The 23,541-nt window shown below is 40.6% G+C and overlaps 2 protein-coding genes across 2 annotated transcripts in view; one reads left to right on the top strand and one right to left on the bottom strand.

The window, feature by feature from the left end:
* The window catches only part of col9a2 (procollagen, type IX, alpha 2), a 117,136-nt gene that overhangs the window by 76,331 nt on the left and 17,264 nt on the right, over positions 1-23,541 (top strand). The window lies entirely within an intron of this gene.
* On the bottom strand, positions 346-15,242 carry angpt2b (angiopoietin 2b). The gene is made up of 9 exons (XM_077548683.1): positions 14,419-15,242; positions 11,451-11,606; positions 11,094-11,215; positions 9,913-10,145; positions 8,663-8,787; positions 6,490-6,591; positions 4,388-4,554; positions 1,937-2,067; positions 346-1,459 (listed from the first exon to the last, which is right to left on the bottom strand). The coding sequence occupies exons 1-9, from the start codon at positions 14,734-14,736 to the stop codon at positions 1,299-1,301; spliced, it is 1,515 nt and encodes a 504-aa protein (XP_077404809.1). The 5' UTR covers positions 14,737-15,242; the 3' UTR covers positions 346-1,298.

Below are 23,541 nucleotides of genomic sequence, written 5' to 3'. Positions count from 1 at the left end.
TGATACAGGTGGAAAACATTTGCACGCTAATAGGAACCGCAGGGACCGCTGCTACTGGATAATTCATCCGAACAGCTGTGCAAGTCCAGTGTGAGGCTGCCCAAACAACATGAAATAAACATGCTATATTCTTTTTAACTGTCCCAAGATGTTATAACAAATGTTTCATTTCGGGAGTAAATCACACTAGCCAGGATGTATAATGTGCTTTTATGAGCAAAAATCACTCCAAAATGAATAATTCATGAGAGGCAGGACATGAAAGAACTGGAATGTTTCACTTTTGGAAGGGCAAAATCATTTATTAGGGCTGTCCTTGGTTTGGTGGCAGTATAACGATGTTAACGAAGCCCATGTTGTGGTATTGATTGACATATTAAATCGAAGAAATAGTTATACCTCCAAATGCTTGCCAGTCCAGCCCTGGCTGTTTGTGTGCTTAGTCCGCATCTTGAGACCTCTTGGTGTTGAGGAAATATGTTTAAATGTACGGAAGACCAAAACTTCCCAAATTAAAAAAAATAAGTAAATTAACAAATGAATAAAAGTGAAAATAAAAACGGATAAAAAAAAATATAATTCAAAAATTGAATACAAAATGTTTTAATATAAATGGGGAAAAAATGTTTATACAGTATATCTATAAATGAATAAAGTAAAAATAAATTCAAAAACAATATACAAAACTCCAAAAATTCAATCTTCGATCTATCTTGGGTTGGACTCCGCCGTTGCAGACTCCCTTTTTATGGTCGAATGAGCGGGTCGGCGAACAAGGAAGTGTCGCCGGGTTGCATGGAAAACTCCAGAAATGAACAACTATCTTGTCCACTGTCACCACAACTTGCGACTTGCGACAAGTTATTTATTGATTGATTTTAATTTTATTTATATATTTGTTTTTGTACTCATTTCCACATTTATTTTTAGATTTATTTAGATTTTTTTTTTATCTCGTTTTTTTAAAAACTTTTATTTCTATTTATTTATGGGTATATTCATATTTTGTTGTTTTTATTTCCATTTGTATTTTTTTTATTTAATTTTTAAGTTATATTTTTTATATCCATTTTTATTTTCACTTTTATTTATTTACTCATTTATTTTTAAATTTGGCAGTTTTGGTCTTCCATATAAATGCATTGAGTAGTAATGCTTTGCTGCCATTTTGTGGCATCAATAAGAAATATAAACCATTTTTGGTAGGGCCGTCAATTCACATCAGGGCGTTTATCACATTCTCTAATACTGTGGTCTCCATGATGGATGAGGAACGTCTGACCTAAACTAAACAGTCATTAGAAGTTTGCTGGGCGCACCATCATGGTTGCCATTGTAGCCATCAGATTTGGTCCTTTCCAGTAGTACCACTTAATGCCGTTGTAGCGAACCACGTTGGATGAGCCGGGGTAATACACACCATTCAGGTTGGACGGGCCGCAAGCCTCGAACCACCAACCTAGCGAGGAAACATGGCAAAAAAGAGGGAGAAAAAAAAATGACTTACTGTATTAAAGTTTACACTGGTGATATTAGATAGTGTTTAAAATGCATAACTATATATAACTACGTTTTTCTTGTACCGTACCCGTACGTAAATCGAGTTTTGATTTCTACTTCCTATGTTTGAAAACATATATAAGCACATTCTACTTCTTATTTTATCAAAATAGGCTTGTTAACTTTTTCAATTCCCAGGATTGGAAGTCCTTGATTACACGACATAAAAAAAAAAAAGACGTAAATATTAAATGGTTCATTGCTTTGGTACTACTTTTACGAGGGACGATCTTTCCAAAAGTATCAGTTTGACGTAAGAACATACATAGTAAACGTACTTTTTTCGTCTCTACACTATCCAAAGAGACTGTTGGCGATGTTTACATTCAGGCAAGACAAAATGAAACAATCTTAAGGTGTTTGGGAAGCGTCGCACCTCCAGACGCCAACTGAGCACACTTGCAGGTGCAGCGGTCGTTATCTCTGTCCTTGGTGCTGAACTGGGTGCCGCTGTGGGCCATGCTGTTGGTTCGTCCAGCCGTCCCATTGAAGCCCTCGATGTGGAGGCTGCATTTGGGGGAAAAAAAATTGGAATCAGGCTGTCTGAAATATTAGCAGTACGATTGATTCTAGTCAACTTGTCTGTATTCAATAGTGAGTTTTTACATTTTTCATGCAAACAGCTCTGTCCAGATTTGAGATTTTTTTTTTTTTAGTTAGGATCTGTCTCCAGCCTCAACTCACTGGGAAGCCAATTTCAGCATCTGGCTCCTTTAGAGGAGAAACTGGACAGTCCAGAAGAAGTATTAAACATTGGCAGGATATAAGTACCCCCCCCCTACACAAACCCCCCACCCACCCCGACAGAGTCCTCAGTGGCCGGATTTTTGATGCCTGATGATGAGGGCTGAGAACAATGATGACCCAGAATAAGATTTAAAAAAAAAAAGTGTTTTAGTTTACTTTTACAGCACATGGTCATGATGTCATCAACAACTGGACGAGGTAGACGGCCTCAATCACGCAAGTGTTTTGCTCATGTGGCCACACATGAATTCATTTCATGGACTTTTGTGACTTTGACGTTTTGTTTACAGTACCATGAATCCAAATCGTTTATCATTTATTTCTCCTCCATGCAGTGCTGGCTGCAAAAAAAAAAAAAAAAAAATCTACTGAGCGCTATGAAGTCACACAGTAATTTTCATTCAGCATGAACGGTTTTGTGTAGTTATGTACTGCTGGCTTGGCTTCCTTCTCATTAGGACAGGACTCCCCCTGAGTTGTGTGACTTACAACATAGCAAGAGGAAACCAAAGTTTATAAGGAAAGTAGGGATATCACTATTGAATAGTTTGAGTATTGATTAATGGAATGGATCACGCTACATCGCTTTGCCTCTCTGTGCTGCAGGGAATTTTGTTGCGCTCAGTAGTCGACTTGTGGCTGTTGTTATTGCACGTCGTGCGATTTCTTTATTATCGTAATCCTTTCATACTAATGTGTGCTACATTCACAATTGGATTGGAACGTACGGTGTTCCACAGGGTTCAATTCTGGGGCCTCCGCTGTTTTCATCGTATATGCATTGCTGCCCCTCGGGTTCCATCTTAAGAAAACAGCAGTGGTTGTTTTAAAGTTCTTTATAAATATAGAGTTGAGTGATGGGAGTAAGCGTCGTAGATGCATGATTTGCAATGCCAAGTTGAGCAATTCTCGTCCAATACAACTAGTTAACTAGCGAAACTAGGAGATGGGGAATACAGACGCTCCCCTACTTACGAACATTCGAGTTGCGAACAACGGTACATACGAACATTTCTGCGCGTACAGCATGTCGAAAAATGTTCGGAAAGAAATGCTGTAAGTTCGATTTTGTATTGCGCGTAGTGCTTCTTTCCGCCGCTAATACCGACGATTGGCGCTGTGAGAGCTCATTGGAGGCTGAGCAACGTGGCGAGGAGGAGGAGGAAGAAAACGCCGGTCCCCATGAAGCAGGAAATAACTTTTAAAGCCGATTCCAGCGACGACGAAGAATCTCTCATGATATAAAATCCTCCTCTTCCTCCTCCTCCATCATCTCCTTAAGCATCGAGTACATCTTCCAAAAGTAAGTTAAACTTCATTTTATTTATCTTATTACGTACATGTACATACTGTGTGTGTGTGTCTCGCTCTCTCTCTCTAACATACGTAGTACAGTACTGTACGTATTCTCTCCATTTTATTAAAAGTTTTTTTCAGTACAAACCAATGCAGGTTACTTGTACAAGCCTTAAACATACTTATATAAACCTTCAATATACTTATATAGGCTTTAAACATAAATTATAATACAAAATATAGCACTGAAGCAACTTACGAACAAATTCACCTTACGAACGATCGTCCGGAACGTAACTCGTTCGTAAGGTGGGGAGCGTCTGTACAAGAACTCAACGATTTCTGAATTAAAGGTGAATTCAGAAATCTCCCTGTTCATTTTGTTTACCAATAAATTCAATACTTATGTCTTGAATTTGAAAAAAAAAAAAAAAAAACATTTTATTGATTACTTGTCGATGAATCGATGACTTTTGACACATCTGGCCTCAGGAGCTTCGACGCACTTAACTCGCTAATTATGTGGAACAAACTAAACTAAATGGAGTTATGTACACTGCTGCAGATCTTGGAAAGCGCACACCCACGTGTGATTATGACTTGTCATCTCACGCAGCATTCGTCTCCACAGTCAGAAACACAAACGTTGACGTCGGCTCGGAAGGAATCGCAGTGCTCCCACGCTCCGATCTTGTTAGTCATTTAAGCGTTGTGTTGTGGTTGCCATTCATGTTATTACTTATGTTCATCCTAACAAGTAAGGATGAATTAGGGTTCGTGTTACCTGTAGTTGCGCTCCTCGCCCTCTATGTAGAAGTGTTTATAGTGTGAGTAGGCCTCATTCCCATCTTTGTCCTTCAACTGGACATGCAGGCTATATTCCCCGGATGTGGTCAGTTTATGGATGATGTCATTTCCAAGCCAGTGTTCCCCAGAAAGCTCTCCAAATCCCTGGATGGGGTGCAAAGACAAAGAGGCTAATGAGGCGTTTGCCAAGGACCTGCCAAGCTTGTTTGCAGTTAATACGATAATGTAGCTAAATTTAAGAGTCACATTTATCATTCAGATGGCAGGACACTTTGGGAAGCTAAATACTCGGTTCTGGAAGACGCCCTAGTGATGAGTCAGTTGAGGCTTAAATTTGCTTTAATATGCTTTCAAAGCACCGTCCTGACTCTCGACATTTAAATAATTGCTTTATGGGTGCATTCAGTGTGGATCCGGACAAGGACATCTGACTCACTTTTAATGGGAAACAAATGAAGATAATGATGATGATGATGTTGAGGAAGAAACTGTTGCATGATGTATGAAGGCATGAAAGCTCTTGAACACTATAAAACACTTATACAAAGTGCCAGGGTAATCAGTGGTAATGAAAAATACATCTATTCATTTACTGCCGCTTTTAATACTGTGCTCCCAGTGGTCACTCACAGGACACAATTAGTATAGTCAATTCAATATAAAAAAAAAAATATGATCAAAAATTGAACATAAACAATAAAGCTAATGTAGTGCAAACGATTGGGGCTGAAAATCACAATAGGTTGAGTCGTGATTTACACACAAAAAATACAGTATGGCTTCGGTTATTTGTACGGATGTTCAATAAAGCTAAAAATAGCTATACGCTAATAGCTAACATTGAGTGAAAAAAGTTAGCTAGAATTCAACTTTTTAATTTTATTTTAACATTGCTCTCCAGAAGCATATCAAAATGTTTCCTTTAACTCTTTGACTGCCAGACGTTTTCAGAAAAGGGATGCCGTGGGTGCCAGCCGATTTAAGCATTTTGACTGATCTTTCAAGGTCCACAGAAAATGATGTGTTTGGACTATGGAAACACACATACTACCAAATGATAGATGAAGATTGGACTCTCATCTTTCATCAGGAAAAAAAAGTTTGTTTCTACCTTATTCCGTTTTTCAGTAATCAACAATAGAAAATGGTTAGTTTCACCTCTGTTTTGGAAAAAAACGTCTTTTAACGTCTTTGGCACCCCTCCATAGGATTTTACTAAACGTTATTTAACGTTTTTGGCAGTCAAAGAGTTAAGCAACACCAATAAGAGCTAAAAGTACTGATTTGACCTTTAACCTCAGGAAATGTAACCAATTAAAAATCAATAGGCGTCCTGGTTTTCCATAGAAGCAAAGAAAATAACGAAAGAAACAATACCCTTGTTTGCCACGGAATGTTGGAGTCACTTTGTCTGAATGTCCCACAAGAGATTGCTGTGAGGCAAGATATATCGTATATAGTGGATTAGCCAAGAGTCCAGGTTCATTTATCATGTGACCTGCAGGCCCGGGCACAACAGTTTAGTGATATTGATTGGAGTCAGCGGGATTAGGAGCGGGGACCTGGATCAAATAAAATATGTTATCTGCCACCAACAGGACCCTCTGTGCTCCCATGCCTCAACTGCACCGAGCCAAATATTTACCATACACTTGTAAAAATATTGTTCTTGAAGGATTTTCGTCGGGGGGGGTTTGTCCCCTGGCTGCCTCAATCTCCTTCCTTCTCTGAAGGATCTTCCCCTGTTCGGCTTTCTCAAACCAAACTGTGGCAATTAAGAAATTGGTGAAAATACGGCTTCATGCTCAAACAAGCATTGAGATCTTGAAAACTGCTACAGAAGTAATCTTTCTCCATGGGTCATTGAAAATGCATGTTTGGATGAGAGGGAGTGCGACGGGGAGTGAGTAGGAGCAGGTGCGATAACACGGGGGGGTGGTGCAAAACATGAGGGCTGCCAAACATAACAACCGCAGGTCACCTGGGATCATACAACATGGTGGCACTCCCACGCCTCGTCACGCTAAAACACATACAAATCGTTACTGGATGATGCGCCAAACCCTTGGATGGACCCACCAATTTGTAGTCCTTCCATTCACGATGGAAATCAACGGAGCCGTTTCGACGATGTTGGAACACGGTCCATCCTCCGCCTCTGGTCTCCATGTCGCAGAAAACCTCAAGGAATGAAATTGGGATTTTAGGAGCAAAAATGCAGCACAGATTTCAACAATGTCAAACAGAAGTCGTTTTTTTATTTAAAACGCTATCACTTATCTTCGAAGGTGGCAATTCTGTCAGTACTGACAGACGACCGTTTTGCTGACGAAGGAGGAGTAACTTGAAAATGACGGACTGAGCACTAACGGAAGCGGATTTTCAATTGTCGTTTTAATCGTCACTAACTGGCCTCTCAGTCCATTTAGCCCATTCAGCCCGTTTTACTGACGAATAATGGTCAGTACTGATGGAATGCCCACACCTCTGTCTGTCAGTCCTAAAATAGCGGTGACAAAGTGATGACGGAAGCATGGTTGAAATAAAATGGCGGATTGAAGATGACGGAAAGGTGCCCAAGGCGCTGACAAATGATTTTGCTTTTGTAAATTGTCCAAATCTGTTTATTATTGTAATAACTTTGGTGATAGCAACTTTGACTCTCATTCAAACCCAAAAACATGTAATTACGTTTTTGATCCTTCACTCCCAAACACATATATATTTTTTTTTTTATGTGTGTGTTTTTTTTTATGCTGGGGCATACGGAGGGCTTTGATGCAGTTTCTGACATGAAGAGGTGTCTTAAAGCAGTTGTAGTTATTACAAAAAATGTCCAGAAGGGTGACAGCAGAGTATAAGAGATCAGGCCATGTTGCAACAAGCTCTTTTTGACAGTGTTTTCACCAGGAATGTAAATAATGATTAAACTTAGCTCTATTCTAATGCTAATTGCTGCAAAACGGAAACAGATACAATTATACTTTTTTTTTCTTGATGAAAGAAGAGATTCTAATCTTTCTTTTGTTAGGTTCCATGTTTTTATTGCAATAAAACACAATATTCTGCGTGCCTTGCAAAATCTGTCAAAGTCCAGTAAAACAGCTGGAAGAAATGGGGGGTTGCTTCAGTGAAAATGTCTGGGAATGAATAAGTTAAATACAGAAAAAAGTCATCAGACTGTTAAAATCCTTTGGTATGCCCACCACCCTCGACATTAAATGACTCTTAGTAAATACCTTTTTAACAGAACTCTGACATTGGATTTATAAATTGTAGTGATTTTGTCAAGTCTTCCATTTAGCCATCACTTATTCACTGACAGTTGACAACGCAGCAATTATTGCATTTTCAGCTATTATTTGTCTGTTTGTTATACAACAATACAAAACATGTATTTTGACATGCCAGGTTTTTAAACGGTCAATCAAACCGTATACCAGCCTTCCCCACTATTGACAAAGAGCTCCACTAAAATGTTTAATTTAGTTTGAAATTGTTCCCATTGTTCACAGCTTTAGTGATTAATATGTAGGCCTTTGCTGAATTTACTCACTGCGACTGAGACACGTTTATTACTTTTGGGAAGCTTGTCCAAGTGAGAACTCAAAATCTCTGAAAAATAGAACAAAACTGCATCTGCCCCACTTTATTGAAGCCACCCGGCTTGCCAGCCTCATTCATGGCATAGATTGAAAGCAGCGGTGATTTGGGGTGTAATAACTTGCATCACTGGGAACGAACATTGGCCCCCGTTGACAGAAAACACATGGCACAACAACTTAACACCTGGCTGCTTTGCCCACACGGGTTGACGAAGAATAGGCACACACACACGATAAAAAAAAAAAAAAAGAAAAAGAAAAAAAGCAAACTGAGGAGTAGGTGCCAGCCAGCAAACTTAAGTAAAAGTGATGAATAAAAAATGCTGCTATCTTGAGAGCAGACGGTGAGGACAGCAGCCTTGAATCCTAACCAGGAGCGGGTTTGCCGCCGAAGGAGGCCACGGTCGAATTAACAAGGGCTTGTTACTACACTACATTGACAGCTAGCTCCCAAGTTATTCTGGCATTGCATTCAGCAACACATACACATCCTCACCACAAGGCCTTTGGGGACTAATAACAAGAAACAAAAACAGCATGGCATTTCCATCAACATAGACTCCATATTACATACTACTTAAAAAAAAAAAGATGCTGTCACAGTCATTTCGGTGATAGGCGATCAATGACCTTTAAAGTTGCACTACCTTGACGGAGTGGGTGGAGTTAGTGAGGCGTATGCTGTATATCCCACTCGCTGTTTGTCCAGAATGTAGAATCTCTGCACAATCCCTGAAAGAAGTTAGCTCCTGCATGGGCACATGGGAGATTTCTGAAGGGGGGAAAAAAACATACAAATGCAAGTTTTCAGTATGTTTTCAATATCCTACATACACCTGACGGCCACTGAAATGCCTTGGGGAAAAAAAATCATCAAGTCAATAACAAAGACAGTTCAAACTAGTAACATTAAACCAACTTAATTTATATATTTTATTTCTATTCACTGAAATTCAAGAAATTCAGTGCCATCTAGGCGTTGATTTCCTAACCACAATATCAATCTGGGGCTGCTCCACAGTGACTTGCTCGGGAAAGGCGGGACATTGTGTGCAATATTTCGGGCTGATTGGACGATGCAGCATCTTGTACACGTTTGTTTTGACCAATCGCGGCAGCGGATGAAAATGTCTTCGGTCTAGTCTTAGGGAGAAAAAAAAAGACAAAAATGCATGAAGCGTTGATGTTAAACATTCAACAAGGAAACGGTGAGTAATTCTGCAAGAACAGAGTTAATTGCAGCGTCCATTCGTCCATGTTAGGTTAGTTTATTTGCCACGGTGTCGACTGTCGGCGCTTCCTGGTTATGTCACAGCTGCATATGCCGCCCCAAACATAATGTCGCTCTGTGATTGGTGGTTCGGATTGGTGGAATTCAACGGGCTTGGTACAAGATGTATTCTCGGGAGTTTGTGAACTCACAAATACAACGAGAATTTAGCTTGCAGAGCAAGTTTATTGACTTCCTCCGGGCAAGACGAAAGTGTTCTTTTTGCTCAGCGGGACAAAGATCTGACTGTCATCCACATAACAGTGCAGTAAAATATTTTAAAAAGCAGGGGCCTCCAAATTGAGCCCTGTGGAACACCATATGACAGTGGGGCAAAGCAGGACTCAGCAACCAAGGCTAACACAAATGTTCTGTCTACTAAATAGGATCTAAATCACAATAGAGTGCACTAATGATGACAATTAAACCCAGAATACACAGAAAATAGCGGGGGGGAACATGGCACTAATAATTGATCGGCAAATTATGACAAAACAACCTATCACATATTTTGCATGAAATACAAAATATCTGCTGATCCGATCCAACCAATTAGATCGGCTTAGACGTTAATGTATAGTACACCAAATATACAGTAGATACAATATTTGTTTTCATCTGTCTTACCATTACAGTGATTGACCAAAGCTAGCAGCTGCTCAACTGTGTCCGTGAGCTGAGCTTGCTGTCTTTGCAGCAATGTGTTGTTGAAAGTTGCGCCGGCCAGTTCGCCCTGGAGCTGGCCGACCAGTCGACTCTGCCTTTGCATCACTTCCCGCAACTGCTGCTTTTCTCTTTGCAAGCCCTGCAGCTCCATCCCATAACGAGCCTCCAGCGCCAATAGTCGCTGTTCGAGAAAACTGATAAAGTAAGAAAAGAAAAATGTCAGTATGCCGTGTTTAAGGTGTTTTTATTGAACATATTCCAATATTTCTGAATACTGTTTGAATACTGGACCAATTATAATTGATTAGCTATTTCCACTTTGTTCTACCGCGACGTGTATGTACCGTATTTCCTAATTTGTCATATAATAAACCGGTGGGGCCCAAAGGCAGAGGTGGGGACAAGCAGAAACAGATGTAACAGGTGAAAAAGCTAGAGGCGGTGGAATCCGTCTGTGGCGTTGGGTGAAAATGATGGAAAGGAATGAAAAACAACCATCACATTAGGACAAAAGCACCCGCTTCTTTTCATGCTGACTCGCATTGAACCCGTGCTGACCAAAATCTGACCTCATGTTCCTGTGTTTCTAGTAAGAAGAATAGGAAACCCCTCCTAGCGAGCGCTGCCATTTTACTGCGCATACTTGCACTTGCTTTCACAATGCTTATTATACTGTGAATGCCATGTTTTTTTCAGATCGGAACGTTTTGGTTCTGAGAGCCGTTCCCAATTTTTATATGATCAAGACCACTTTGGCAATCTACATTTTTGATGCACCACCGATGTTCATGGCCGTTTTAAAAAAAAAAATTGTTTTAATGTGTTTTGGATGTGGACGGTGTGAGTGCTTTTCCCTGATTGGTGGACCATTCCCGACTCGGTTCACCAATCAGGGCAGGGTAGGAGCACTCATTGCTTCATTGGGTTCAGGTGCAGGACTAGCTGTGGTCATTAGTGGCCACAGCTTAAAAAGCTGGAGGTCAGGTCGGGAGCGGGAGGTGGCGTTGGGTGTTTGCCTTCCTTTTGTATGATCGATCGATCGTTCGTTCGTTCGTTCGTTCGTTCGTTTGTTTAGTTTGCCACCCCCTATACCTGTTTTGTGCGTGTTTGTTTCGTCCGATTCACGATTCATTAGTGTTCACCTGTTTTTGTCGCTGAGATGTGAGATCTCCTGATTCTGCAGGAGTATGTGCTTCTCCAGACGGTTGGTAAAAAGGGAGTACTCCAGCAGCTGGATCTCCAGGCGACTCGTCTGGTTTATTACCTGCAGTGTGAAGAGAAAGTCAAGACTAGCTGCTAAAGTTGGAATTCTAGTAATTGAAAACACACGTATTTTACGACTAACTGTTTTAATCGACGTCTTGTCAGAGGCTGAAAATACCTCAATGTGTCGATACCTGAATAGCAATAATTTATTAGCATTTTCCATTAGCACTTTAGTAGTGATGGAAGTGTTTCTTTTAAAGCTCAAGCCTCTCACAGATCCTTCCTAGGCCCACCTGAGTTTCAACATCAGTCAGTTTGCGAGTCTGCTCTGCGGACTGACTGAGGAGGTTGGTCCCCATCTCCAGCATGGCGGCTGTCTGGGTGTGCACGGCCGTCCTCTTTATTTCCTCCATGCCAGAGCGAACATTCTCCTGGATGAAGTTCTCCAGCTGATGAAAGAAACAACATTGCCCCGTCATGTGGAATGTAGGATAATGGCACAATGCAGATTACGTCATTTCAATGGGAGAGGATTTGATAAAGTGCATTACAAACACTTCAGACTCAACTTCAGGTGATAATGGCCTGCCGCTGTGACAATACTAGTCACATGAGGATATTTTGAAACGGGCTTAAATGACTGTGATCCATCATCCTTACTCTTGAATGAAAACCATCCATTCAACCTTCTGACTGAGGGTCTCTAAGAGAGAAGTCTTGAGATAGTGACTCAGAGACAGTACTCCTCTCTCTTGGTCCATTCCATCCCTCTAATCTTCCACTTTAAACAATGTCCTTCCAACCCTTCCGTTTGTAAATCAAACTTTCACATTCAAGCTTAATAAAAGCACTCATAGTGTGAAGCCAAATGAAGCCTTTACCACACTGATTAAAGCAATCTCTGACGGAAGAACTTAAGATCCTTGGATCATGCACTGAAGCTCTTCACCAGTAACGGATCCCAATTCAAAGGTAGCTACACTCCCTCGTTGAACTAATTGCTGCTTTGTATTACACTGCGCCCAGAAAATCACATTTAGGATGAAGCGTAATTCTCTTCTAATGTATCTAAAAGGCGCAGATGAAGGGAAAGCAGATGAATCTTTGTGCGACTCGTCGAGCCATTACACTCATTTGTTCACGTAATTACAGGCTACAGCAGCAGAGGAACACCAGGGTGGTTATTAGGGATGTTTGGGTCATAATTGATGTCTCAATCAATATCCATATTGTTTTGTGGCAACAGTTTAAGCCTCTTTGGATCGAGTACATATGAAAGAAGTAGAAGTGGATAAACAAGGTGAAGCAGCAAATTGGGGCTGGCAGTATTTCACCAGGACATGAGTTCACTGGGTGTCACATGGCCTCCCGCATCTCTACAGCATTCCTACATTAGCATAAGCTGCTCAGGCTATTAATAGAAAAAAAACAAAAGTATGCTCACATCTCTGCTGCCAACCCCCCTTAGGCAGCAGAGGGAGCGAGTAAAAGGGACCAGGCAGGAGGTCGCGTTGAGGGCTCGGACAAAAGTAAACAAACATGAGTTTCTTAGAAAACACCAGAGAAGGAATTTGGAAAAATTAATGTTGTCCTCTTGCACTTGGTCACTTTGTGACCCCGATGTGCGCTCTGTTTTTTGTGCATTGTCTCTTGGTTAGACAGTTGACTGTAAGGGTTATAAAATCTGAGTGATAATCCACATGTTTGACTGATTGATTGACAGATTTTTATCAAAATAGCTTCAGTCAAGAAAACGTATTTACTGAATTTTACAGGAAAACAAAGCCAACCGAAAAGGCGTACGATGGAGCCGCAATTGTTACAGAAATACACGTTACTAGAAGATCGAGATGTGTTGTGTAGCGCTTTCGTATTCTACCTTTTAGCCATTTTCTCAAAAGCACACACAGAACAATCCCTTTTCTTTCTATCGCTGCTTTTTTCGATCTTGCAGACTCATGCATACTGCACCGTCTCAAGGGAGATGCTTGCTGTGGAAGCGCAGTCCTTGGTTCACAGACTTGCGCTTCAGACAGAGTGTGCACAGGGGAATTGTGTGAACTGTGTGTGTGTGCGTGTCTGTGTTTTCATGTATGTATTTGCAGAGAAAAAGAATATAGGAGATCTGACGGTTGACGAGTCAAAGGTGTGAGATGAGAAGTATATGCTGTATAATCTCCTTATAATATAATCTAAATTTGCAACAATCCGGAGAGAATTTATGGAGATGGACAGAGAGGGCAGACAGGAAGAACAAAAATCTAATTTATGGTGAGAATGTTTAGCTTTGGTATTCATAATATTCTATTTTGAAATACAGAAATATGCTCATGTTTGCTTTGGATCAAACTGAAGATTGGCTGAGGGTTGAATGAATGCATACAATAAATATTGAGAATACTGCAGACAAGAATAGAGAGACGGGTGGAGAGGATTGGCGTCGATCCGGCACAATAGTTCAATGCTGGTTCTGTGGCTTGTTGACCTTAGCAATGCAAACACTATTGTGCAGCAACTTCTAATCACATCAATTCATTGGAGTCATAATCCAGGCAAAATGGAACTGAACTTCCCAAACACCCAGGAAGAGGATGTGCCTGATTACGCATCCCGTTGATAATCACTGATTTTACTAAACCAGGATAAGAACAGTCAAAACGAATTGTTGTTTTTTGCCTATGGTGGTGAAATACTCAAGGTTTAACACCACGATCCATATTTTGGCAGCATCTCATTTTAGCAAGCTCGTTTTTTTCTTTACTGCAACGGGGAGTTCTGGCATCTGCACGGTATGGTGAAGAATACCAGCATATTCTAGATATTGACCTGGTGCCAGGTATGCTGTACATGCAGCAAGCGTCAAGGAAATCCCAGTTCAGCCCGGAACGTATCAGTAATCAAAGCTTGTCAACAGATGCCGTCTTCTTTGGATTTAACTTTGTGTTCTTGTTTGGCGCTTTAAAATAAAATAGAACATGTGAAAACAAGACATCTGAGAAAGTGCAGACCACTGCCAAGGCTTAAGCATATGTCATGTGCGAAAATTTGTCAGGAAACAATTGTGATAAAAAAAAAAGAACTGCTTTTGAGTCTACAGAATGCCATATGATCCTATTCCAGTCCCTTGTGAACATTTCAAATTGCATAATACACATCTGGGTTGATCTTTGTGTATACAGCATCTAAGCCAGACCTGGGAGAATGAAAGTTAAGTACAAATAACATAATATGGAGCATCTAATGGGAGTTAATCGACTGTACCTTCTGCAGCCACAGGGTATTGTTCTCTGTGGCACTTTCCAGACTCTCCAGCTTAATTTTCTGCCAAGAAGACCTGTTCTTCTGGGTCCTACCGAGAGTGGTTTGACTTACAGCCGGTTTGACCTGTGCTGGGGAGTCCCCCTGGAGCGTGTTCGAGACCTCAAAGTTTTTCTGGGGCTGGCAATGATCCACCTCAGGAAGGATGAAAGTGTATCTGCAGGGGCCGTGCTGCACCTGGTGCTGCTGCCGCTCTGAGTCTAATGCACAAGCCACCAGGTGGGCCAGGTAGGCCAGCGTCAAGCCCAGCATGCGTCCCATCTCGGGGTGGATGAGAGGGAATGCGGCTGGTCCTCTTTAAAGAACACACATGTCAGGCATTGTTCTGCTTTCGTGATCTAAAATGTCCGTCCGCTCTATTTCTTTTATCTCTTCTGCTCTTCTCTTCTCTTCTGATTGCTCTTCCATCCAGTTTTCCTTCTCTGCTTGGTTCCTGCTCTTGCCTTTCCTCTCGGTGGGGAACACATAACACAAGGAACAAAGATCGATTCTAACACCAATAGTGATTCTTCAGTCCATCCAGAACAAACAATATAAGTTGCTTCTGTCCTTGCGTTGGTGAAGAAAAAGAGCAGAGTTGAGAGCCCTTCTTAGGATCCTGGTAGTAAAGCTCTTAAAGTCTTGTTCGAAGCGGTTCTTTCTCCCTCTCCACACACATTCAGGCACACACACACACACACACTCAATGACCCGTCCTCTGGTACTTTCACACTCTTACACTACTCGAGCTCACAGAAGTTGGAAAATGAACACACACGCCTGCCCAGCAGAGCTCCAGTAAGAACTTTGTCAACTTTTTGCCCCCTCCCTCTCTCTTGCTCTCTCTGCTTTGACACTAAGGTTGTATCAATAGCTTGAAAAAGTAAAGTTTTTGTAAATATATGCTGTTGACACTCACAACATAAATTTTCCACAATTATCATTATTGCATTTTAAAGCGTGATATTAAATGTGGTCAGTGCATTTAACACATTACAGCCATTAGTGACTCTCTGTGTAGCTTTCCAGCACTTTGAAAGCATTTTTGATGGAGTTAAGACACCTTGCTCATGGGCTCCTCAGCCATGAGAAGAAGGTGAAGGAATTCTACCTTTTGACCCTCTGGTCACAGGATGCCGTAGTACTAGCTACCCAGACACAGCTGCTCATATGGAGCAAATTTACGACAGTGCCGATGATGAAAGAAGAACAGAGATCATTATAGTGCAAATGATCTCAAATTGCTTTCTTCCGCATGTTGGATGGCATGAGAAACATTAGGAATCTACAACAAACAATTTGCTTTTTTTTTTTTTAATCTGCTTCTTTATCTTTGCTGCCTTAGTGATACACTTATCCCTTAAATGGACTTGAGGGGTTCATTTGGAGCGTTGAAAGAAGGGATGTGTTTGCTTTTCATGTCAAATATCAACACGCTTTTCCTAAATTCACTGATGGTTGAGAGAGTTGCCCGCCACACATCATGTTTTTGCATCCTGTCATTAGCCTTTCCAAAGAAGAACAAACAAACACATGCTTTTGCTCCCACTAATGTTAATTGCGCATCACATGACAAGAGTACTGTATGGAAGTTCCCATACTGTATTTCCAGTCATGCCTCAGCTGTCGTCCGTCAACTTTCAAGGACGATGAACATTCCACACTGCCGTCATTCTGTGGGATACTTAATGATCCAGCCACTTTGAAACACAGTGTGTTGCCACATCATCAGATTATGTACGTGCCAATCTACAACACGTTATTTTATTCCTTGTCAAGCCCCAGAAGAAATTTTCCAATCCGGATTTGATTGGATTGAGATATTTGATTATCTAAAATATGAAACGTCAAATAAGTCCAAAAATGTATTGCAGTCACCTCCTGCAACACTTGATATACTGTAGCAAGTAAAGCCTCGTGATATAGCAATATTCTTGCCATGTATAATATTCAAATTTGACCTTTTCACAAAACTGCAGAAATCTAGCAACTTGTATTTGACTATTACAAGATGATTGAAGAAGAAGGAAAAAAACACCCACACGGAGATGAGTTATGTGGATTCATGCATTCATGTTTGAGACATAACCATACGTGAGCTTTTTAAGCATGCATGGAATAATATAGAAGATGAACAAGACTCTGATGATGAGGTACTAAACATACATTGAGGTGAGTGTAATGGCTCATTACGTTGAGGTGAATATAAACTAAAATGAAATGACGGCACAGTGGACAAGTGGTTAGCATATCTGCCGTACGGTTGTAAGGACGGGGGTACAAATCCGGGCTCAGGCCTTCCTCTGTCTAGTTTTCATGCTATCCCCAAGCTTTTGTTGGTGAAAAATGGCAAAAATACATTGTTTGCGAATTATCATTCATTTAAGTTGGCTACGGTTTGCTGCTCTGACGAAAGCTAATTGAAAGATAAGACTCGAAATACTGTACATAGTCATGTATGACCACAGTTGATCCCATTGGACATCATCTGGATTTTCTAATGCATTCCGTTTCTGCGCGTGGATGAAAGCGCAATTAAAGTGTTGTTACTCACTCACTGTCCAACGGGGAAGCTGGAATACATTTGGTACGGCACACATGGTGAACGAGCGCCATAAATCCGACATATACCAGTGGGATAAAAAAAAAAAAAAAAAAAGAGTTAGTTATTAGACTTTTGCAGAAACAAATGTGGCAACTCTTCACAGTGGAGCATCTGCTATTTTAGTCAAGTGGTCGGAAATATCCGCCTTGTGGTACAGATTCACGCAGTGGGACCCACCATTTCACGTCACACACAAGAGAGCAGAATTACCGCAGGTTTCTCATCAAATTTTCTTTTCTTAGGAACTAAAAAACACTTGGCACCCTCATTAACGACCATCTACAAACACAGTAGAGCATCTGTTTGCTTGAGGAGAAGAGGAATGTAAAAAGTCCTTAGCTCAAGCTGGCCGAGACGGTCTACAGCAGGGTATTTATGCTAATAATAATAATGATATTAGCATAGCTTCACTGTTGCGCATAGCCAGTCAACAAAACAACAGTGAGCCCAGTGGGGGGGTGTTCTGGAGAGAAAACAAAGTTTAGCTCCATTGATTTGTGCTACAAATAAGATGACCTTGGGTGATCCAAACCTGGTGAACCTACGGAGTGAGTGAAGTTAGTGATTCTCATCCCCCCAGGGTCCAATCAAGGTGTGTTAAGATGACACAATTGAAGAGGTCCAAAACAAGCAAATCTCGACATTCTGGGCTGAAGACTGTGATTGTAACTGAAATGTGAACAACAAAAAAGAACGAACAAACACAACGGTCGCTGCTCTGGGATTTTTGTAGTGAATTTTTTATGAGAAATTGCTAACCCTTATTAAAATCAGAATCAATTTTATTGCCAGTGTCAGTGAAAGTTACAGTCACAACTTGGAATTCTTTTGAATTGCAGTTTGCAGTGGTATGGATATTTCACGGTTCTTAACCTACAATGCCTTGTTGCTTTATTACGGACTCCCACCTTTTTCCATGTGTTTCAATGCAAAGAAACTATAAAGGCTTATAATATGCTTCACATGTAATTTCAAACTATAGTGAGTGAGTGAGTGAGTGAGGACGGGCCTGTATGTTAATGAGTAGGAGGCACCTTGCATGTTCCGCACTGGGATTAGGTAATACAACACATTTAATGGATTATAGACATATTGGAAGCAGCTGCTCATCACTGCCTGTTGCCGTGACCTTTCGTTCATCGCAGTTGCTATCAAGGAAACAGATGAGAACTAGAGCTGCAAGCAGCTATACGGGGCCCTCGCAATTCTGCCCCCATCGAGTTACTGGCACGTTGGTGTACTGACACATCCCTCTAAAATATAAAGGTTTCTGCCAGGCCTTATGTATGTGCAGAATCTCATGAGTATCTGCCGAGGTTTAGACCCTCAACAACAGCATCGTTTTACTTTGCAAGCAGTGCGTCCCCACGGCAACAGCGTGTGATGAAATAAAGAACTTTCGATAACTTTGCCTTTTTAACATATTTGGATGAAACACCCAAAGTTTGAAGACAATCAGATGAATTCCATGGGAGGAGTTAGTTAAACAATGATCTCTTTAAAAGGTAAAAAATGGCAGCGAATTTTTAAATATATATATTTTTAAATCTGATTCTTTATATATAATAATAATAATAATAATTCCTACAAAAAAAATTAGGGACTGGGTCCTGACTATAGATTAAAAGAAATAGTCCGCTTGGATGTGTTTGCCACTGAAAGGGAATTCCTATAGGAAGGCTGCCCTGTCTAGAAGATACCGTGTGATTTATGTTGCTGCTACCGTTCCAGAGAACATGTCCGCGTCATGTGACTTAAAGGTTACCACTGCATATGTCTCTGCATGCCAGTACTTAACTGGGTTTTATGTGGAACACAGAAAGTATGACCCCTGAACCCTCACACTCTCAGTAGCCATGTTTCCTGTCGTCAACATCTCGGTGCAGTTTCCCACTTTGTCGCAATCCACCGCATATTTTGCATGTGTACATGCATGCGTGCTTGGACCCTTGCGTCTGGTACTGAAGCTCTGACCACTGTCACTTATTGGTGCTCATCTCTGGCCATCAATTAAGAGCATGTGTTACAACCCATGTATTTTTTTTTTGTCTTGGGACATCATTCGGGTTAACAGGGTCAGTTTCAGATGTTGTTCCACCAGAACAACTGATAGAAATCTGTAAAATTACAACAAGGTATTCATGGGCTAAAGCCAGACCTCAGGAGAAAGTTTCTGTGTGGGAACCGTGGACCAAAGAAGACCTAATTCCACACTTACAAACCCTAACTCTCACCCTGTGTGTTTTTGGTTCCCCTTTTTTTAACTCCCTTAATTTGAGCGCCTTCTGTTGTGTCTCTCTCTGTTAGTGCTCTTTTCCCCTCTTTTTTCAGAGGTGTTTTTTTGTTGCAAATAAACTCCAGCCATAGTTTGGCAGAGAGAGAGAGAGAAAAAATGTATAATCTTGGATTATCCATATAAAAGCATCGCTGTCACGCTTCAAACTGAAAATGTCCATAAATGGCCATGCAAACCAGTCTATAAAATCTGCAACAATAAAACCCGTCGACAACCTTAAGATATATTCACATCAACGTCGTCACTGATGCAGCAAGCCACCTGTGTTGTGTACTGCTTTAGGTGATCAAGTGTAATGCTGTCAGCAGTATGGATCACTAGCATCAAGGTTTTCAATCAAGCCAGTCGTGTGAGAGGAAAAGGTGTGTCCAAAGTGTCACTGACAAATGCTGAGCGTAAGACCTCTGAGGGTTATTGAGGAGAAAAAGGGCGGAATGACACGGAATGAAAATTGGAAGGTAAAGAGATGGATGAAGCCGGACAGCAGTCACAGAAGGGGAACGGTCAGAGATAAGTCACCTAAAGACAAACTGGGGAGGCGAGTGAAAGAGTTCAGGGGGTGCGAGAAGGACAAAAATCGGCTTGGACAAGGCCGATTTTGTAACCACACCAAAACATTGAGGTGTGAAAGCGTTGTCGTGCAAGATCAGCCTCAGGGATCGAGTGAAAATCTTCTCGAAAGTAGCCAGAAGGGAACAAGGCGAGAAATGAGAAACAGTGAGGATGCCGCATAACATATGCACACACACCCTGGCTCACTAAACCCTCCACAGACCACGGATAGATAAATACCAGACCATGTGAGTTTATAGAAGAATGCCGTTGCATGGACAAAGAAAAAAAGTAACAATGATGAGCTTGAGATATATATATATATTTGTGGACAGCATGTCATGGAGTGAGTTCATGTGTTTTAAATCTTCTTAAAAATTATATTTCTCTGAGCTCTGATGTGACTCAAAAAGCTCTGAAGACGGATTTATGTGCGTTTTACAAGGCGGGTGTGAATATGACATATTTCACCCTGATGGTTTGCGTCTGCGACCGTTATTTGTCAAAGGTTCTTCAAAACTATTGGCTAATGTGTGATTGTTACTACTTTATCATCAGCATATTGAACACATGAGAGCATTTACAGCCAACTCAGATGACTAAACCTTTTGTCTGCTTACTGGCTTAAGTGAAACTGAGTGTCCTTGGCAGGACTGACATGTTCTACTATCATTTACGTGGGCCGTTATTTTTGCATTTGCCAAATGGTTTTCGACAGATAAGCAAAAACATATTCCAAAAAATAATGACAATGAAAATAATACTGTCATATCCAGATATGCCTGTCAGAAAGACAGAATTGGACCAAAAATGCATAAATCTTTGCCCCAGGTGGAAAAACCCCCCACGATAAAAATCATTAACTTGAAGTTATCGTTCAGTAAAGGAGTGATTAGTCCAATACAAGTAAAAGGTCAAAAATTAGAGTGTGTTGGGGAGGACACAAATGGAAGTCTGTCTAAAATCTAGGCCAGGCATTATGTGAAAAAAATGGTGTATTGGAATTTTCAAAAGACGACTGAAAAGACAAAGTCCAGGTGCAACGCATTATTGGAGGGACACACTCACTTGAACAAAGGGGGAGGTAAGAGTGACAATCTCCATATGTGACACATGTTATTGATTAAAGAGACTGAACTCCACACCTTAAACACATGTCCAGTACGCTGACCATTTAGAAGAACAACCAAAACAGTATATTATTTAGTGTACAGTATATCACTATGTTTTTTTTAACTTATAAAACAATATAAATTTTGGTTCACACTCTGAAAACTAGAGGTGTGGTGAGCTCAAAAATCAATACGGGTATATAGCATTGTGGGCCTCTTTAAATAATACGTATCGATACATGAGGGGTCACAATCGATATTGCACATTCATTCATGAAGTTCTACGGCACGTTTTTGAAAACTGTTCCTTGCTGTGCAGTGCGCATGCATTTCGACCGGAAAACCGGAAGCGCTGCTAACATTAGAAGAAGAAAACCGGCACGATAAAAATATCGTTTGGGTATACATATGACGTTTTTTCTAAAAATGTATACAATGTAAAATATCAGGATACGTATCGCCTTGAAGACAATGTCGGGGTAATAATCCGTATCGTTTTGTGACCCCTGTATTGTGATACGCATTGTATCGTGAGATTGTTGGCAATACCCAGCCCTGTTAGGTGTTGGGGTGGAGGTTGGTTTTGGACCCAGTGCAGGGAGGCAATGCAAGGCAGGGATGAAGTCAAAAAAAGGGATTTAATCAAGCAAATGGCAAAACAAGATACTTAGGGTCCAAAAACAAAATCAACAATATCTACAAAATCAACAATATCTACAAAATCAACAATATCTACAAAATCAACCCTAACCCTAACCCAAACTGAATACACCTCTGCTAATTACTTCACAAGACACACCTGGAGAAGACACGCGTGGCTAAGGGCACTGATTGCTTTCCCACACAGGTGGAGGTGGTTACACATGACGAGACAAGGGGAGAGAGACAAGCAACGTGAAACAAAGATCAAGTTGGGTTTCTATCCACCCATTTTTATTAGAATTTTCAAGAAATACGAAAATACAACTAAATGGAAATGCTAAAAATTCGAAAAAGGGCCCAAAATAAAAAAAAAATAAAAAACGTTTTTACGCTTAGAGTGGGTGGATTTTGAAGCGTATCGAAAAAAGGAAAGTGCAAAATTTTGGCTATGGAAAAAGGTTTTGCGAATAACCGCTGGCACTACCGGATACACGCTGCATGTTTTGATCGTATATTATCGTCACACGTACGTTTGTAGTCCCAAAGCAATGTCGGATGAGAAAGTAAGGTATGTTTGGGCAGACGACGAAACAGAAATCTTTTTACGGTTTATCAAGAATTACAAAAGGAAGCTCATACGACGTCATCGCACGGCGCAGTCGCTTCCTAGTTTTTTTTTGTGGATCACATCTTTATGGTGTATACCGCCACCTACAGCAGCGGGAGTCCCCTCTCAATATTCGCAAAAGAAGAACAGATGGAAACGGGCATAAGTCGCATGTCCGTTTTGCGCATTATCAGTAAATCCGCTTAAAATTTTTGAAACAATTGGATGGAAACCTGACTACAGACAAAAGACAAGAACACCCCAAATCAAACAAAAACCCAACCCCACAGAACCGAAACATAACAAGCCCTAGTGGAAAGCAAAACAGAGGTCAGAAATAGGAGTTTAGAAGCATATTTCGTGTAAATTAGTCGTTTTGCGAAACGCTACACTATTTATAATTCTTCTGCCAATTAAAAGACAACAGTCTTTTTTCCCTTTTTTTTTCAACACTATTTTTTCCATTAATTTTTCCCTCTTTTGTGAGTAGAATGATTACTGGCGGGACTGGAAAGCACGTCATGGATCGTAAAGTACATACAAACATTGTAACAGTTGTTACTCCTAAAACTCCACTTGTAAGTAGTTGGTAAGCACAGTAAACTATTTTTTTATTTAATTTAATCACATGAATAAGGCATTGATGGGAAATGTGAAAGCTCCATGAGTAAAAATATGAAGAAGTTCAATTGAATGACCATTAGGCCTTTGGATATTCAATGAAGACTTTCCTCACCCTCGGGCCGTTTTATTCTATACACTTTTCACGTCTGTCTTGTTAATCTTTGCTCGAATCAGATCCAGCTGTTGCAAACCCTTCAACTGAGCTCACAAGTCTTGATTATCCTCTCTTGCCACCGCCATCAATCTCACAATTTGAACAGCCGCATTAAATGGTCATGAGATTCAATCGTTTCAAACTAATCTACTCGCCACTCGACTATTTGCTCTCCAGAATGGAATATAAAGACTATGCTGCAGAAAGTACGCTTTTTTTTTTTTTTTTAATCCTACAAACTGACTCCTTTGTCGAAATGGAAATGAGCCTTCACCTATAATTGCAAGTCAATACTGGGATGTCTGCTTTAAAAGGCCTATAAACAATACTTGAACATTTGTTATGTAGAATTGTTTTGGCTTGGTTCTTGATGTCCACGAGTTAAAGGATTTTACAACCGCACTTTTCAGCCGGAATACCACCACAGAAGTGTTTTTTTTCCTCTTTCCAGATGAAATCAGTATTTAATATATTTAAAGAAGTAAGAGGCATGCC

This window comes from Vanacampus margaritifer, chromosome 17, assembly GCF_051991255.1.
Source record: "Vanacampus margaritifer isolate UIUO_Vmar chromosome 17, RoL_Vmar_1.0, whole genome shotgun sequence".
Classification (NCBI taxonomy): domain Eukaryota; kingdom Metazoa; phylum Chordata; class Actinopteri; order Syngnathiformes; family Syngnathidae; genus Vanacampus; species Vanacampus margaritifer.
This window is presented reverse-complemented; position numbering and strand designations above follow the sequence as displayed.

Bases quoted from the DNA above. Each gene is read 5' to 3' on its own strand.
- angpt2b (XM_077548683.1), bottom strand. From the start codon at position 14,736: ATGGGACGCATGCTGGGCTTGACGCTGGCCTACCTGGCCCACCTGGTG. The intron at 10,146-11,093 runs GTGAACACTAAT...TTACTTTATCAG, and splicing joins CATCTCAGCGACAAAAACAG to TTTTCTCGAACAGCGACTAT. The intron at 6,592-8,662 runs GTAGTGCAACTT...TCATTCCTTGAG, and splicing joins ACTCCACCCACTCCGTCAAG to GTTTTCTGCGACATGGAGAC.